Source organism: Pelophylax lessonae (assembly GCF_965119305.1).
Source record: "Pelophylax lessonae genome assembly, chromosome: 5".
NCBI lineage: Eukaryota > Metazoa > Chordata > Amphibia > Anura > Ranidae > Pelophylax > Pelophylax lessonae.
In genome coordinates, this window is record NC_138772.1 from 460304460 (window position 1) to 460323018 (window position 18559).

Here is an 18559-nt window from a genome sequence, read left to right on the forward strand (position 1 = left end):
GGGAAAATTCAGAGGCTGCCATTTCTGTCTATCTCCTGGAAATTCTAGTAGCCTGGCTGTAGTTCTTTCTGTGTACTGTACTTTCAACATAACAGCCAGGGAACTAGTATTATAAGAAGCAGAAGTCAGAAAATGACAGCCTCCTTTTCTTACAACACAGGTTTCCTCAGAAGTGAGATTTAAAGTGAAATCTATAATAAATAATATATAAGCTGTTGACAGCCCCAGGTTTCGTGGTTTGTATATAGCATAAAAATGAGTTTTCTCAGTGAAAGTCAGATATGTCATTGATCAATGTTGCTGTCAGCACAGGATGAGTGTGGGTGTGGAGTAAAAGCTGTGCTGGAAGAGGTGGGTGCGAGAGAACGTGTCATTTCTTGTAGAATCCAGCAAAGATAAAATATGTGTATTCTTGTAAGGTGCAGAACAAGTGCTGAATCAGCTCTAAAGGGAAGAGGGAGGCGATTCTTCTCCCCATTGACTGCTGCTGGTGACATCACTGGAGCTTTGCCCTGCTCTTTATAAAGGAACTCCCGTTACTCTTCCCTCGCTTTCTGTAATCCTCTGATCCTTCTACATTACCTAGACTCAGAAAAGCGCTGCCGCCATGGCCAATGAACTGGTAGGGTGCTGGAAGCTGGTTTCTTCTGAACATTTTGATGAATACATGAAAGGAATTGGTAAGTCAACTTCTTATTCCATTTTTATTGTCCTATTCTGATTGCCTAGAGATAGATAACTGCAAATAGGCGTTATAGAATTAACGGTTAATTAAACCTTTGTGTATACTGACATATCTCACCCAATGGGCTGAAAGGTTAACTCCATCTTTAGCAAAAAAAATAAAAAATAGGAAATGCACATATACTATATTGTCAAAAGTATTGGGACGCCTGCCTTTACAGGCACATGAACTTTAATGGCATCCAAGTCTTAGTCCTTAGGGTTCAATATTGAGTTGGCCCACCCTTTGCAGGTATAACAGCTTCAACTCCTCTGGAAAGGCTGTCCACAAGGTTTAGGAGTGTGTCTATGGGAATGTTTGACCATTCTTCATGAAACGCATTTGGGAGGTCAGGCACTGATGTTGGACAAGAAGGCCTGGCTCGCAGTCTCTGCTCTAATTCATCCCAAAGGTTTTCTGTCAGGTTGAGTTCAGGAACCCCCAAACACGCTCATTTATGTCTTTATGGACCTTGCTTTGTGCACTGGTGCACAGTCATGTTGGAACAGGAAGGAGCCATCCCTAAACTGTTCCCACAAAGTTGGCAGCATGAAATTGCCCAAAATGGTATGCCAACGCCTTAAGAGTTCCCTTCACTGAAACTAAGAGGCCAAGCCAAACCCCTGAAAAACAACCCCACACCATAATCCCCCCTCCACCAAACAATTTGGACCAGTGCACAAAGCCAGATCCATCAAGACATGGATAAGCGAGTTTGGGGTGGAGGAACTTGACTGGCCTGCACAGAGTCCTGATCTCAACTCGATAGAACACCTTTGGAATGAGTTAGAGCAGAGACTGCAAGCGAGGCCTTCTCATCCAACATCAGTGCCTGAGGAGGTAGATTGCTTCCAGATCGCTGCCTAATATGTAAGCTATTTACTTTGTTAATTAGTATCTGATGTTTTCTAATTTCCGGTTCCAATTTGTTGCTTTTTAATTAGAACACTTTGTTACTTTGTAACTAGATGTGTTTTCCTTGCCTGAGGAAGGGCAGCCTTAAATATAAAAATGTATATGTCTGTTTCTGTAAAGATTTAATATGTGGGTTTTATATTAATAATTTATTTGTGGTTGTAATCCTTCAATTTTACCTGATTGATCCTGTTAGTTCTCTACTCCCTGGTAGTAAACTGTCCATGCTAAGCTGTGATTGCATTCCATTACCGAGGAAGTTCTGACATTCGGTGGCAAACGTCACTTCCAGAAGTGACATCCATGCCCCAATGTGGACATGCTCACCCTCCTGTTTTAACATGACTGCACACCAGTGCACAAAGAAAGGTCCATAAAGACATGGATGAGCGAGTTTGGGGTGGAGGAACTTGACTGGCCTGCACAGAGTCCTGATCTCAACTCGATAGAACACCTTTGGAATGAGCAGAGACATCCTTCTCATCCAACATCAGTGCCTGACCTCCCAAATGCGTTTCTGGAAGAATGGTCAAACATTCCCATAGACACACTCCTAAACCTTGTGGACAGCCTACTCAGAAGAGTTGGAGCTATTAGAGCTGTAAAGGGTGGGCCAGGTCAATATTGAGCCCTACGGACTAAGAATGGGATGCCATTAATGTTGTGTGTGTAAAGGCAGGCTTCCCAATACTTTTGACAATATAGTGTATGTTTGCAGGAAAAATGTGCATGTATTAATATATTATAACATAATTGTTTGGCAAATGAGCTTGCAAAGCAATGCAATCGCCATTAGTAAATCACAGATGCAATGCCAGGCTCCTGCAGACTTTCAGCAGCTCCGCGTCAATACGGAGGTACAGGATTTAAATTAGAGAGCTGAAAGAAGTTTCAGTGGACTAGAAGTGTGCTGATTACTGCACTGATGTTCCATTCAGAACTACAAGTCTGTATGCTGCAAGTGTAGTTTATCTATTCACAAATGGGATTTATAATTTATTCCCATAGATGAATGAATGATGCACTCTGATTTCAAGCCTAACAGCTGCTGCCAAGGAAGAACCCCCCCCCCCACCCCACGCAATTTCAAAGTTATATCTTACGTATGGGTGTAACATGATAAAAAAGTTTGACTTAGCCTTTAATCATAGAGAGGATGCTCATCGGGAGAAACACGTCAAAAGGTTGGCCCTAGGGGTAAAACATGTGTTACAACTTGTTGGCTGATTATGTTTTACCTGTGAAGACATCAGCGGAGTGTGTCTTTTCCCTTGAATTATACCAAGCAATATGGGGAGGAGTGATGGACCATGCCAGCATCGGAATCCAGCATGCGAGGAGAAAGCTTGGAGGGTTGGCATGGTGCACTTTTCATTGACTCCAAAAACTTTTAGATAAAGGGTTAATTTACAGTTATGAGATGCATTATATCACACAGTTACATGCATTGCTCTAAGATTGCCCATTGAAATCAATGGGCTTCTGATGCACCAGAATGTCCCAACATTTTTGCTGCGCTACAGTGCATTGCCATGCTATGACAGATATTAAAGGAACCCAAATGAATGGAAATCTGTATTTACATCCTTACTTGTAAGTGTGTGGGCTGTGTGTTTTTTTTTTTTTGGTATCAGCGTTTTGCAGTCACTGTGTAGCAGAGCTCAGACTGTGAGAGAGAGAAGCAAGGAGCCAGGTAAAGTGGAGCTCCACCCAAAAGGGGAAGCTCCGCTTGTCTGCCTCCTCCCCCCGCTGCCACATCTGGCACCTTTTGAGGGGGAGATGGGAGCGGTTGCCTGGTTTTGACAAGTACCTACTCCAACTTCCAGCTCACTTTGCCATGGCCACTGGAAATTCGGCCCCCCACCCCTCCTTCCCCCCACAGCCGGCCTATTCAGTAGGGATGATCGAACGGTTCGGGTCGACCATCGGTTCCACCCGAACATTGACTGTTCAAAATTCGGCCGAATTTCAAACTTTTTGCTGAAAAAGTTCAGAATTTGGCAACCAGAACCAACCAAAATGCAATGGGACAGGAACTGGGCTTTAAAAGCCCGTGATTGGACCAGAACCATCAGTATAAGCCAATTGAGGGGGCAGGAGAATGCTAGGAATGTGATTGGAGTGACTAGGGGGTCCAGAGGCCAATCATTAGTGAATACGCCCCCCAGTATATAACATAGCCCAGCCAAATCTCTAGCATTGTAATACAGGGACGTGGAAGAGAGTGGAAGCAGTTCTGTTACTCCTGCTTCAAAGTGTCATTTAGCAATTATTAGTGTGAGGAAAGGGATATCTAGTGTAGTTAGGGTACTATTTTCCACTATAGTTAGATTCAATAATCTAGTTTCTGTAGGGAAAGTGTGAAGTGTCAGGGTGACTGTAGTGTAGTGTAGGGTTAACTGACTCTGACTGCTATGGCAGGGTGACCAAACCCTTCCATGTCAGGGTGACCGCCATAGAAAAAAGATTGTTTATATTAGAATTGCAATAGAGCAGGATAGTGGCTTCGCTACTTTCACACCCGGCTTTTTGTTGCAGGTGTTTATAGGGCTTTTTTGTGGACGTGTTTGGAGGCAGGCATGACATCAGAACTTCTGTGTAGGGGTATATATACACACACACATGTATGTATATATACACATATATAGGTGTGAAAGTAGCAGAACCCTATGCCTGCGCTAATGAAATAATTAACAGGCATAGGACTTCGCTCCTATCACACCTATATGTGTGTATGTGTATACATACGTATAAGTGTGTGTGTATATATATACCCCTATACAGAAGTTCAGATGTTATGCCTGCCTCCAAAGACGCCCAAAAAATGCCCAAAAAAACGCCTGCAACAACACACCTGGGCGTTTTTGTAGCAGGCGTTTTTTGGGGCATTTTTTGGGCGTCTTTGGAGGCAGGCATAACATCAGAACTTCTGTGTAGGGGTTTATATACACACACACATGTATGGATATATACACATATATAGGTGTGAAAGTAGCAGAACCCTATGCCTGCGCTAATGAAATAATTAACAGCCATAGGACTTCGCTCCTATCACACCTATATGTGTGTATGTGTATAAATACATATAAGTGTGTGTGTATATATACCCCTATACAGAAGTTCAGATGTCATGCCTGCCTCCAAAGACGCCCAAAAAATGCCCAAAAAAAACGCCTGCTACAAAAACGTCCAGGTGTGTTGTTGCAGGCGTTTTTTTTGGGCATTTTTTGGGCGTCTTTGGAGGCAGGCATAACATCTGAACTTCTGTATAGGGGTATATATACACACACACTTTTATATGTATTTATACACATACACACATATAGGTGTGATAGGAGCGAAGTCCTATGCCTGTTACTTATTTCATTAGCGCAGGCATAGGGTTCTGCTACTTTCACACCTATATATGTATATACATACATGTGTGTGTGTGTGTATGTATATATATATATATATACCCCTACACAGAAGTTCAGATGTCATGCCGGCCTCCAAACACGTCCACAAAAAAGCCCTATAAACGCCAGGCAACAAAAAGCCGGGTGTGAAAATAGCAAAGCCACTATCCTGCTCTACTGCAATTCTAATATAAACAAACTTTTTTTTTTTTTTGGGTTCTGGACATGCTACAGAGCTGAAACTTCACAGGTACACTTTTTAGACCCACCAGACACTAAATCCAACAAAATCTATTTTTTTTTTCCCAATATTTTTTTCAATAATTGGCTATCTATCAAAAATGACAATTTTTAAGAACTTTTTTTTGTGTGATTAACAGTCCCTGGAGCATGACCCAGAACCCTAGGCACTTTTTATGGGCATTTATTGGGTTTTAGGGCTTCAAAATGGTGTTTTTTGATTACCGAAGTTCGGGTCCCATTGATTTCATGGGGTTCTGAAATCCGGGCCGAACTTTCGGGAAGTTCGGGTGTTCTGGTCGAACCAAACTTTTCAAAAGTTCGATCATCCCTACTATTCAGAAATCACAGCACAATTAGCGCATACGCAATAGGAAACTGGCTGTGAAGCCACAAGGCCTCACTGCAGGTTTTCTTTAGCCAAGATGGTGGGCCTGCACCGAGTGCCCTAATAGGTATCCTCTCCTCGGTATTGGAAAATAGACAAAAAATCCCAAATAGTATAATAAGTTCCAAATACGTTTATTATAATAAAAACTTCAGGTGTACACTTACAGTGTCATAATTCATCATGGGCTCATAACAAATATCCTCCAAGATGCGGGTAAATCGGTAGGAATCTACCGATATCACTCTCCGTGTAGTGCTAAGCGACGGGATTTTTTTTTGTCTATTTTCCAATACCAAGAAGAGGATACCTAAAGGGGGCCCCTTACCTGCAATCACTTACCAGTATCAAGTCTCTTAGACCCCTACGCTATACGGCCTAGGGGTCCACGCCTTCTGGTAAGTGAATTCACTTTTGGGCAAAGAGTGAACACGGGATCCAGGATCCACAAGAAGTCACTTGGATGTTCCTAATTTTTTGAGCACCAGCCACGTCTATCAATGGATGATTCACTGGACACTTATATTTCATAATTTTTATTGAAGGATTAATTTACACCCATTTTATTCACTGGGACTTAATTATTGAAGTGTATATGCATATTTATATTTATATATTAATTCACTTATATTCACTTATCTTGGGCACTGGGATTTTACTGAACTTATTTATCCTCTGAAGTGTAACTTTTACCATTTATTATTTATATTTTTTCCCACACTGAGAATTTATTCACTTATATTCATTCACGGGTAATAAGGCATATCATTGGAGAGAGTTCCTTTTAGTCACGTGTTGTAACATTATGCACTGTCTGTAGCGCTGTGTTTTTTTTGTTATACACTTTGACATATATTGTTTACAAATATTACTGTCCCATTTGAAGCAATGCAAACCATTAAGAGCCCATTCAGACTAGCGCAACTTGTCAGGCGACTTGTCAGTCTGACAAGTCGTGGCAGGTCGCGGTCCATTGAGTAGTACAGGACCTGTTCTAATAGGAGTGACACAAGTCGCTCCGACTTAGAAAAAGGGTCCTGTACTACTTTGGGGCAACCTGGGAGCGACCTGCATAGACTTCCATTATGTGAAGTCCCTGCAAGTCACGCCGAAGTCGCGGTGCACAGCGGTGCACGCGACTTCACAGGTCGCCCCCTGAATTCGGATCGCCTCAGTGTGAACTGGCTCTAAGTATCTGTCCTTCACTAAAAGTGAGGGTGAACACCATCACATATCTTCCCCCCAAAGGTAGACTAACCAGGTACCAGACCTCCAATCGGTCTATGCCTGAGTTAGTCGGGTAACAAGTCCCAAAGAGTCAATCCATCATGGCAGCTTCCTTGACAAAGTTCCACATAGTTTTTAAGTTTGTCCTGGCAGGGAGCATGGAGCTCTCATAACCGATCAGTCCATGGAAGTCTGGTTTGGGCAGGCCAGACTGGGCGTCTTGGTCAACATGTGTCCCTAGTAGACACAGGGTTACTTAGATATAAGAGGGGCCTAGTGGGCTGAGAGAGGGGTTTTCCAACCTCTCTAAGGTAGGCTGTGTTCCAGGGGCCCTCCCAATGTCTGCACCCACCCAGTACCCCAAACAAATTGTCTGGAAAACAGCGTTACTCACCCAGCCAACCTCTGCCTCTCTCGTAGAACATACCCGCCGCTGTGGATAAGCATGGACTGGCCCTTCTCTCGGGAGTCCTTTCAGCCGCTGGAGAGAAGACAGGCTGGCGGGGCTCACTTTGTCAGGCTGTTGGGGATCTAGGCTGACTGTCCAGCATCCCTGGGATATAAACGTGAAGACTGCGGTCACATCCACTACCACAGGAACTCCATCTTTTGTATGTTGAGGGCAGAGGCCAACCACCCTCTGCTCTGTTGCCATCTCTTCTGCGGGGTTGGTGTCATCATTCTGGGGCACCAACTGCTGCTGGGAAGGGGAGTCAGCTGCTCCATCTTCCTTACCCCCCATCTGCCGGTTTGGACAACCTATCTCCGGTACTGTCTCCCAGATGCACAGATCCTGGCTGGGGAGGGAAGACAGTTTCCTCCTCTCTGACTGACTGTTGGGGAGGGAGGACAGCAACCTCCTCTCCCTTCTCACCCTGGGCCTCTGGAACGGCCACAGGTGTGGGGCAGAGGTCGTTGACTCTCTGTCTGGCTGCCAGCACTTCAGCTGGGTGTAGAAGCTTCACTTCATCAGCTTGTTGCTTGGGCAAGGGGCCGATTTCCCCAGCTTCCTGGAACTCTGTAGCTTTTCCGGGTGCTGGGTAGAGTTCCGGGTGCTGGGCAGAGGTTGGTAGCACTCTGCCCTGTTGTCAGCACTTCTGCTGGGGACTCCACATAATCTGCTCTGACTAACTGTTGGTTAGGGAGACTGGCTTCCTCTGCTCCCAGACTGTTGATCTCTCGCTGGGGAGGAAGGATGACCACCTTCTTCTCCGAACTGCGCAGCTGCCGTTGGGGAGTGATCACCACCTTCTCACCCTGGGCCTCTTCTCTCAAGGAGGCTGAAGCTGCTGTTGGTGTTGGGCAGCACTCAGGGATGTTAGGCCCTAATGCCAGCTGTTCTGCAGGAAAGTAAACTGAAAAGTCAGTGGCCTTGCACACATCTTCCTGGGTCACCAATTGTTGCAGGCAAAGGTGAGCAGCAATAGGCTTGGATGCCCGCTCTTCTGCTGTAGGCTCACTGGGACGTTCCTCATCAGCAGAAAAATCTATTAAATACCCAGTCTCCGGAATTGCTGAAAGTCCAGGGCATAGGCTGGTGGCACTTGGGCCCAGTGACAACACTTTGGCAGGTGACTTATTATCCATAACCTCCTCCGATGAAAAGTCAATTACATCTGTGATCCGTGGTTGGGGAATGAAGATGGCTTCCTCTTCTCCCATACCTTTATCCAGTGGCTGGACAGACGCATTCCTCCACCCAAGCTCATCCTGTGCAGAAACAGGTTTGCCCAGGTTAGTCAGCACTTGCTGCATGCGCCATAAGACCTCCACATCCAAGATCGTGGGTGCAGGTGAGCAAAGCACACTAATCCTGTGCCATATTGTCGATTCTTCAGTCAGGATTTCTGGACTGTCAGCTGGTTCTTCTGGATATTCTCAGCCCTGGTGCTGAGCAGAGTAGAGCAGCCTTCTGTAGGTGATCTCCAGCTCCCATTACTGAATGGCCAGAAACTCCATATCTTCCAGTGCCCAGAGCACTTCTGAGATGTTCAGAATCCTTTCTCTGTAATCCATAATTTGCTCTAAAGGCCACTCCAAATCGCTCCCAAATTTAGGGTCCCCTGACAGCTTCTTGTACAACAGTCCCTGGCCGCCATAGCCAAAGCCTTCCATTGGGCTGTCATCCGCTATCCAAGGGTATGTTTGGAATACATGCCACCAGAGGGCTCTATAGCTCTCTTCCAACCGCATCTCTGCCCAAACCAGCCTGCTTAACTCAGCTGTCTGCACCTTGTGCAGTGTATCTTCCAAAAACAGCTCCCGCAAGGAGGGGAGGATTTTTCCCTGGTGGTACTGCTCATGGGCTAGCTTTCTTCCATAGATCCAATCGCACAGAATCATTCCATCCTAGCAGGACCTGCTCTGACACTGGTCCCTTGTGCTTTATCTGCATCTCTCGCAACCTCCTTCCGAATTCCTCTTCCATGGCGGCTAATATCTGTACCTCTCCTCTTCTGCTATCTGGACCCTGGATCCCAAACATAATATAATCCACATTTATTAGAAGTGTAAACAAAGAGTAAATCAGCATGATTACGAGGTGTGGAAGACAGGTGACCCAGCTGATGATATTCGCATCTGTTAGGAGTATGACTGTGTGAAGCCTTATTGGTAATAGGCAGCTAGGCCTAGAGTCCCAGAGTCTTTATATATTCCTTGAGATATATTGTTGACAAATATTACTGTCCCACTTGAAGCAATCCAAACCATTAAGTATCTGTCCTTCACTAACAGTGACGGTGAACACCGTCACATGAATCATAAGAGTTCGTCTCAAATTTGCTTTGATATACGAGTGCTTTAGATTTACAAGCACATTTCCAGAATGAATTATGCTCGCAATCCAAGGTTTTACTATATTTAAAAACAAATCATTAGGTCAATTTTTATATACAACTGGCATGTACATTTAAAATTTTGCTTATATTAGCTTCCTATAATCTCCTTTGTATAGCGCTGTCCCTTTAAATATGTAAACATTCTTGCAGCCTAAGAAAGCATAGTGATGACCTTATCAATGAGCTTCTGCTCCCTCATGGTCCAATTAGCAGGCTGCAGTGGATTCTGGACCAGGCTAGTGAAGAATTTTGCTAGCCATACGCTAGAAATATGTTCGGCAATGACAATCATTTTTATCCACAAAAATGAATACATTAATTAAAGAAAACTACCACCAACATGTTTGATCATTTCACAGTTGTGGGAGTAGATTGCCTTCATTTCTGAGTTTGTAAGCTGGCTGTAAATAGATTAAATTGATGTAGTTGAGTATGATTCAATGGATGTTACAGAACAATATTCAATTAGAAAATTGAAACAAAGGGTATTTGAGATTTCTCCTAATGCAACCACGGGTGTATACGATACCAGATGTAGAGCAGTGTGGAAGCAGATATGGAAGCTCCAGAGGGTCCCAGAAAGGCACCCAAGAGGGAAAGAGATATTGATGTTCCCGCCAATTGGAGGGTCTTAAATATGTGCCGATAGGGGTGCACTCATGATGCTCTCCCAAATAAATCCAAGCAAGGTGACACCATTTAAAAGGCAAATCTTAACCACTTAAGCCCCGGAAGATTTTACCCCCTTCCTGACCAGGGCCTATTTTGCGATTGGGCACTGCGTGACTTTAACGGACAACTGCGGGGTCGTGCGACGCTGTACCTAAACTAATTTGACGTCCTTTTTTTCCCACAAACAGAGCTTTCTTTTGGGGGTATTTGATCACCTGTGTGATTTTTTGATCATGCGCTATAAACAAAGAGCTTCAATTTTGCAAAAATAACAATATTTTTCACAATTTTTTATATGAAACTCCACCCAAAAAAAATGTAAAAATCTAAATTTTTTAACATTTTAGGCCAATTTGTTTTATGCTACCTATGTTTGGTAAAAAAAAATCGCAAAAAGAGTATTTTGATTGGTTTGCGCAAAAGTTATTGCGTTTACTAACTATTTTTGTCATTTTTGTTGTTTTTTTTTTATAACAAGTAATGGCGGCGATCTGCGATTTTTTTTTTTTGCGGGACAAGTAATGGCGGTGATCTGCGATTTTTTTTTTTTGCGGGACTGCAACATTGCGGCGGACAGATCGGACCCTTGACTGACATTTTTGACACTTTTGGGGTTACCAGTGACATTACTGCAACAATCAGTGCTAAAAATATGCACTGTTACTGTAAAAATGACACTGGCAGTGAAGGAGTTAACTTTATTGGAGAGGGAGGGGTTAAGTGTGTCCCTAGGGGCGTGTTTCTAATTGTGATTGGCTTTGGCTATTAGTGTAAGAACAGAGATCAATGGTCCTACATAGCAGAACCGTGTGATCTCCATTCTTACACAGGGAGGAATGACAGGTGGCTTTGTTTACATTAGCTGCCTGCCTTTCTTCCGGTGTAATGGAAGATCGCGAGTGCCCGGCGGACATTGGGTCCGAGGGGGTCAGTGACCGCGCGGGAGCGCGCCTCCGGCGGCGCGCGTCCGCTTCCTAGAGCCTCACAGGCTAGCGATGTAAACCTACGTCGCTTTGCCTGTGAGGGGATGACCGCCGCAGTAAATAGTCGTGCGGCGGTTGGCAAGCGGTTAAGGTGAATGTGAATCTGTGTTCCAAAAACATAAAAATACTTCTGTTCTGTCCTCACTTCACTCCCTTTTGTCCATCCAAAATGAACATACCATGACCTATACTATAATGTATCTAAAGCACCATTACCAAGCTCCATGTTTTAACCACTGAAATACTTGCATGTTTCCTAATTTCTAAAAATAATTGTGGCAAAAAATGTAGATCACCTTGAGGAATGCATTTTCCAAAAAGAGGTCAGTTTCTGTGCTGTCCTGGCATTTTTATTTAATATGTTTTATATTGGGAAATAAAGGAATCCTTTTTTTTTCTATGTTTTATAATGGGGGGGGGGGACAGGCTTGTGTTGTGCTTTTTGTAATAGCACATAGTGTTGCATGAGTAATTGTCAGTCAAACTATCACAAAAACTAGATAGTGAAAAATTACCTGGTAATGAAGGGATATTATAGGCTTGTGGTCAGGTGAATAAAGTATACCCTGGACCAAAATTAGTAGTGACATGGAAACAAATGTATTTACAACATTATACACCAACCTATAACACCATTTAATTGTTTGCTTTGTGAGAAGTTCTGTAACACCAGATTCATTTAACCACTTGCCGACCGCCGCCCGACTATATACGGCAGCGGTCAGCCCCTCCCAGGCAAAGTGACGTACCGGTACGTCACTAGCCTGGGAGCGAATAGGGGGCGAGCGCGCACCGCCGGAGGCGCACTCCCGCTCGTACCAGAGGAAGCCCGCGCGTGTGCCCAGCAGAACCGATGTCCGCCGGTCACTCGCGATCGTCGGGCAGAGAGGGAGAAAGGCAGGCGGCTAGTGTAAACAAAGCCGCCTGTCATTCTCCCCTGTGTAAAAACACAGATCACTCGGTCCTGCTATGTAGGACCGTTGATCTGTGCTGTTACAGCACTAGCCACATCCAATGACAGTTAGAAGCACGCCCCTAGGGACACACCTAATCCCTCCCTCTCCAATAAAGTTAACCCCTTCCCTCCCAGTGTCATTTTTACAGTAGCAGTGCATATGTGCACTGATTACTGTAGTAATGTCACTGGTACCCCCAAAAGTGTCAAAAATGTCAGTCAAGGGTCCGATCTGTCCGCCGCAATGTCGCAGTACTGCAAAAAAAATCGCAGATCGCCGCCATTACTCGTTAAAAAAAAAACAACAAAAATGACAAAAATCTTTCCCTTAGTTAGTAAACGCAATAACTTTTGCGCAAACCAATCAAACTTCGCTTATTGTGATTTTTTTTTTACCAAACATAGGTAGCAGAAAACAAATTGGCCAAAAATTTAAAAAAAATTTGATTTTTACATTTTTTTGGGGGGAATTTCATATCAAAAAATTTGAAAAATATTGTTATTTTTGCAAAATTGACGCTCTTTTTTTGTTTATAGCGCATGATCAAAAAATCGCACAGGTGTTCAAATACCACCAAAAGAAAGCTCTGTTGGTGGGTAAAAAAGGACGTCAAATTCATTTGGGTACAGCGTCGCACGACCGCGCAATTGTCCGTTAAAGTCACGCAGTGCTGAATCGCAAAATACCCCCTGGTCAGGAAGGGGGTAAAATCTTCCGGGGCTTAAGTGGTTAAACATTGGTGAATATCCAGCATATCACATTTTCAGATTTGAAGCAACTTTTATTGGCATTCTGTTAAAAAGCCGTAGGCAATAGTTTCATACCTGAAATAAAACATTCCTTCTTTCGAAAAAGATAATTAGCATTCAAAGGAGCAAAAGTAAATCCACCTCCGTGTACTTAAGGAAATGTTTACAGGAAAGCTTTGAAAAGTAAACACGACCAACTTTACAAAGCAAACATCCTGAATGTGTTGAGAATTGTTCTCAGCCATAGCTGAACATGACATACTTTCATATCTATGAGAGTTTTAATATTCCTCTACGGGTCCTTTCACACGGCGCACTGCCCGATGGAGTCCGTTCTGCTCAGCGGGGAATTGATCCGCCGATCCCCCTGAGCAGGCAGATGACAGCTCTGTCTCCGCGTGCAGACGGAGCTGTCAGTTCCCCGCTGTCCTCTATGTCCGTTCTCATCCGATCCGCCAGACGGATGGAAAATAGGGTTTCCATCCATCCGGATTTCACGGACAGGATCGGATCAGAGAGCAGCGGGTGTCAGCAGACATGTCACCACTGATATCCGCTGCCTCATAGGGATGCATGGAGCATCCGATCAGGTCCGCCTGAAAAACTGACAGGCGGATTGGATCGCCCGTGTGAAAGGACCCTTAGGCTGGCCATAGGCGAACAGATGTCTTCCTAGGAAGGATGGGTGAGGACCTGCCCTTTACCTTGCTGCCATCCTCACGTAATATGATGGTTGCATACTTGAGGGCTCTTGTACACTTGCTTCAACTTTAAAACACATTAGAGCGGAGTTCCAGCTTGTTTTTAACCCCCCCCCCCCCCGGTCTCAGCTTATCCTATACATAACAGATTTATTAATAAATGTAGGTTTTCTAATTGGATTTCTTTGTAAAAAATTCACTCTGCTCTCCTCAGCGAGCGCGCATCTTCAATGTGGACATCTAAAGCCCACTCATTGTTTCTTCAGGGATGCAGCACTGCTGGCAACCCAGCATGCACCTCCCGATCTCACGCATGTGCATATCGTACAAAGCATGGCGCGGCGATACTACAAGCGGCGGATGCCCATTGACTCCTGGGATTGATAACACTCATGCCCCAGGAGCCAATTTGCAGGTGGACATGACATGCAAGGTACAGCGGAAGCCCTTTTTGGCTTAAAAATAAGGTACTTCTCCCAACCACAGACCCTGTCTGATCATTTGGCTGTATGCAGCGGCCCTCCATGCTGCAGTTTCCTTTGGGCTTTTCATTGTCCTCTTTTCACAAAGGTATGTTTCCCTGTTTGGCACTTTCTCTTAGTACCTTTGGTTCCTACATACACTGTTATGGTTAACCTTTACTTTGGTGGTACTACATACTGTATTAATTTGTATCTGGTATTCAATTTCTCTGTCTTCCTTGCCTGGTATTTTATATACACCCTTTCTGCACTACCATCACCTCACTTGACATCATTACTTGGTTATTTATATGGAGCACTTTTCATCAATCTTTTCTACATTTCATCAGGTATGTCAACCTTTCACATCCTTTCATTCATTCATCATTTTTTTTTTTTTATACAATCTTTGATTGGCATTCAGAGTGCTTTAAAAAAAAAATTGGATTACCAATTAATAAAAAGTGTACAACCTCAGCGGCTCTATTGGGGACTCCTGGGTGCAGAGTCTGATAAATGAGAAAACTGAAAAGGGAGGGAGAGAGCGCTTCTGGTTATGGCTGTATGAATAAAATCACAGTGTGTGAAAGCAACAGTTAAGGAATTTCTCCTTGGAAGTGGAGCCTTATTTGGCCATATCTTAACTGTTGCTTTCACACACTGTGATTTTATTCATACAGCCATAACCAGAAGCGCTCTCTCTCCCTCCCTTTTCGGTTTTCTTAGTTAGATTTCCTATCTGTTTTGCTGTCTGTGTCCCTGCCGAGGAGATACACCCTCTTTATTAGGTCTTTTGATCATTATACATAATAACAAAATGTTACAGATTGTTGAGATGAACAAGAGGTGAGGGGAAACCACCCAAGGTGGGCACATGTAATGGTGGTAGTTCTCTTTGGGAGATTGTGTGTCTTACTTGGGATAACACCATCAATTAGTGCTAAGACTTGGTGCCCTCACTAGAAGACCTAAGATAACTGTTCTGGGGGCCAGAATCTAACAGTTCCCCTGACGTAAAGTGATGCAATGTTCTGTCAAGGTGCACACACCATACATATCTGGTTTATTTTAGGTTTTCTTTCTTGTTTTAGTTTTTTTTAGGACATTTTTAAGGTGATCCTTTAAAGCTTGTAGTTATTTTTTATAATTATATATATATATATTTTTTTTCTCTCTTTTGTAGGTGTATGTTTTGCCACCAGGAAGCTTGCAATTGGTTTGAAACCCGATGTGATAATCAGTAATGACGGAAATAAGTGGAATATAAGAACAGAGAGTACCTTTAAGAACACAGATTTGAGCTTTGTACTAAACGAATTGTTTGAAGAAACCACAGCAGATGGCAGGACCTGCAAGGTGAACATAATAACAGTATCTTTTGTGCTTAGTGTGTAAATGAAGACTGAAACATTATACCACAGAATACATGTAGGTGGAGTGTAGCACGGTGCGACGGCAATAACACACAGTTTCAGTGCGATGAAAGAACTTTTATTGAAATAATAATGCAAAGACAGTTCACAAGTAACTCAATGAGAAGGCAACCCAGCCAGGAACACTCATAGGTCCAACAGCGTATAGAGAGCATGATTCAGCAGAACTGACAGGGCCTGTTAAGTGGGGCAGAATGTGTCCTGGCCACCTTGCGCCCAAGCAAACAGTTGCGAGCCCTACTCTTTCTCTCCTCGTTAGGAACCTTTCCCTGCTGCTAGTTCTGCCCCTACCAAGTGGGGTACCTGTCTCTTCTTTACCAACTCACCAAATACGTGCCAAACCTGGGAGCCAGTACCCTAAATTGGCTCTGCCTGACCTAAGATAGCTGCCAAAGTCACATGGGGCAGCAACATCCAATTGGATCACTTCCCCAGTGACCCAGGAAACCATGGAAGAACTATGTTCCTCTTGACTTCCTCCCCGAATGCAGTGCTGCTGTGAAAGTGTGCCACCTACAGTGGAGAAAGTAGACTGCACCTGCCTACATACAAAATGTGTTTTGGTACATCCCACCATACTTTTAATATAATTATATCAAGACACTAGGATGGGACTACATTAAGTTCAGTTGTTATGCACACAAAGTTCAGTGTAAAGCTATAAAAGTCCTCTTATCGAAAAGGAGGTTTGACCAGGAGAATTAATTGATTAGCTACCAGCTCTAGATCAATACTGGGATTCCCATGATATATCACGTTTATATGTGAAACTCCAGTTTTGTTTAGAAGGCAAACAATACCTGTCAGGTATGCTATAATATATACACAGCAAAATAGGTTTGGATATACAGAGAAAGGTCTTCGCAGTGCACTTATGGAAATCATTCAAAAATGGATGCTGTGGCTTGGTGCTCGCTGACAGTTTGTTCAGCCTCTTGCCAAATATCTGTATAATTTTCCTGCCTTTGAAATATTCCAAGTGATAGTAAAATGTTTATAGTAGAGAAAATAAGTATATGGTGATGAACCACTTTTTAAATGCCTGACATCTTCCGATAAAATGGTATTGACTTGAGTCACTGGACATGCAGTGTGGGCAGGTGCAAAGTCCTGCTTGAAAATGAAATCAGCATCTCCATAAAGCTGGTCAGCAGAGGGAAGCATGAAATGCTCTAGAATTTCTTGGTAGAGGGCTGAGCTGACTTTGGACTTGATAAAACACAGTGGACCGACACCAGCAGACGACATGGCTCCCCAAATCATCACTGATTGTGGAAAATGTTGCATTTCATTTGGAAATCAAGGTCCTAAAATCTGGAGGAAGAGTGGAGAGGCACAGAATCCACGTTGCATGAGGTCCAGTGTCAAGTTTCCAGAGCCAGTGATGATTTAGGAAGCCATGTCATCTGCTGGTGTTCGTCCACTGTGTTTTTTCAAGTCCAAAGTCAGCTCAGCCCTTTACCAGGAAATTCTAGAGCACTTCATGCTTCCCTCTACTGACCAGCTTTATGGAGATGCTGATTTCATTTTCCAGTAGGACTTGGCACCTGCCCACACTGCCAAAAATACCAATACCTGGTTTAATGATCATGGTATCACTGTGCTTGATTTGCCAGCAAACTCATCTGACCTAAACCCCATAGAGAATCTGTAGGGTATTGTCAAGAGGAGGATGAGAGACACCAGACCCAACAATACAGTTGAGCTGAAGGCTGCTATCAAAGCAACCTGGGCTTCCATAAAACTTCAGCAGTGCCACAGGCTGATCGCCTCCATGTCACACCGCATTGATGCAGTAATTCATGAAAAAGTATTGAGAGCATATTATACTGTACATTGACATACTTTTCAGTAAGCCAACATTTCTGTTATTAAAACACTTTTTTTCATTGGTCTTATTTAATATTCAAGTTTTCTGAGATATTACATTTTGGGTTTTCACTAGCTGTAAGCCATATTAATCAAAATTAAAAAAAAGATATTCTTGAAATACATCACTCTGTGTGTAACGCATCTATATAAAATAAATGAGTTTCACTTTTTGAATTGAATGACTAAAATAAAATACGTTTTTAATGATATTCTAATTTTATGAGATTGACCTGTGTGTGTGTGTACTGTGTGTATATATATATATATATATATACATACAGGGGCTGGGCAAAAATATAGAAACACTACATGATTTCCCGGTGTGAAAGACATGTCTTGTGTGGAAAGTGGAAGAGATGTAACATGGGATGGTAGGTAGCATAAACTCCAAACATATAAAAACACCAAACTGGATTAATAACGGCCGTGGCCTTGTTAATTGGTTTTCACAAATATAAACAATTTACAATTTACCATAACTCTTTTAATCAATAAATACTTTAAAACCGTAAGCAAAATCAGCTAAGATCAGTGGGGAGCTCTTCAAATATCCCTCTGTCGCCTGGCAAAGGCCCCCTCAGCTTCCTGCTTAAACATGTGTCCTGAGAGAATGTTCAGGGGGGGTCAGCTGACCCTAAATTACCTATCCTAGATGAACTTTCAGAACATTCCCATGACCTTTTTTAACCTATCACGAAACCCCCCATTCAATGGAAAAGGGAGTTTGACCGGGAGATTTAATTGATTTATATATATATATATATATATATATATATATATATATATATATATATATATATATATATATATATATTCACAGCTCTTCGTTCGTTAAAAAAATGATCTGTCCTTAGTAAGGAAGAAAAAAAGAGCAATTACATACTCATTAGGAACTAAATGTTCCTTTTTTTTTTGGAGGGGGGTGGGGGAGGCGAGAGCAGATGAGATAAACTTTCAGAGGCAATGAACGCTTGCTCTTACTTAGTCAGCGCTCTAAATC

At 43.1% G+C, this 18559-nt stretch overlaps 1 protein-coding gene across 2 annotated transcripts in view; it reads left to right on the forward strand.

The window, feature by feature from the left end:
* Window positions 1-422: 422 nt before the first annotated feature.
* Window positions 423-18559, forward strand: part of LOC309555713 (myelin P2 protein-like) — a 63882-nt gene continuing 45745 nt past the window's right edge. The window contains exons 1-2 of one of the 2 annotated variants that reach the window (XM_082257772.1): window positions 423-680; window positions 15438-15610. In XM_082257772.1, the coding sequence (XP_082113898.1) occupies window positions 608-680; window positions 15438-15610 (246 nt within the window). In that variant the 5' untranslated portion in view covers window positions 423-607. The remainder of the gene's footprint in view (window positions 681-15437; window positions 15611-18559) is intronic. The other variant, XM_082257771.1, reaches the window with a different exon arrangement.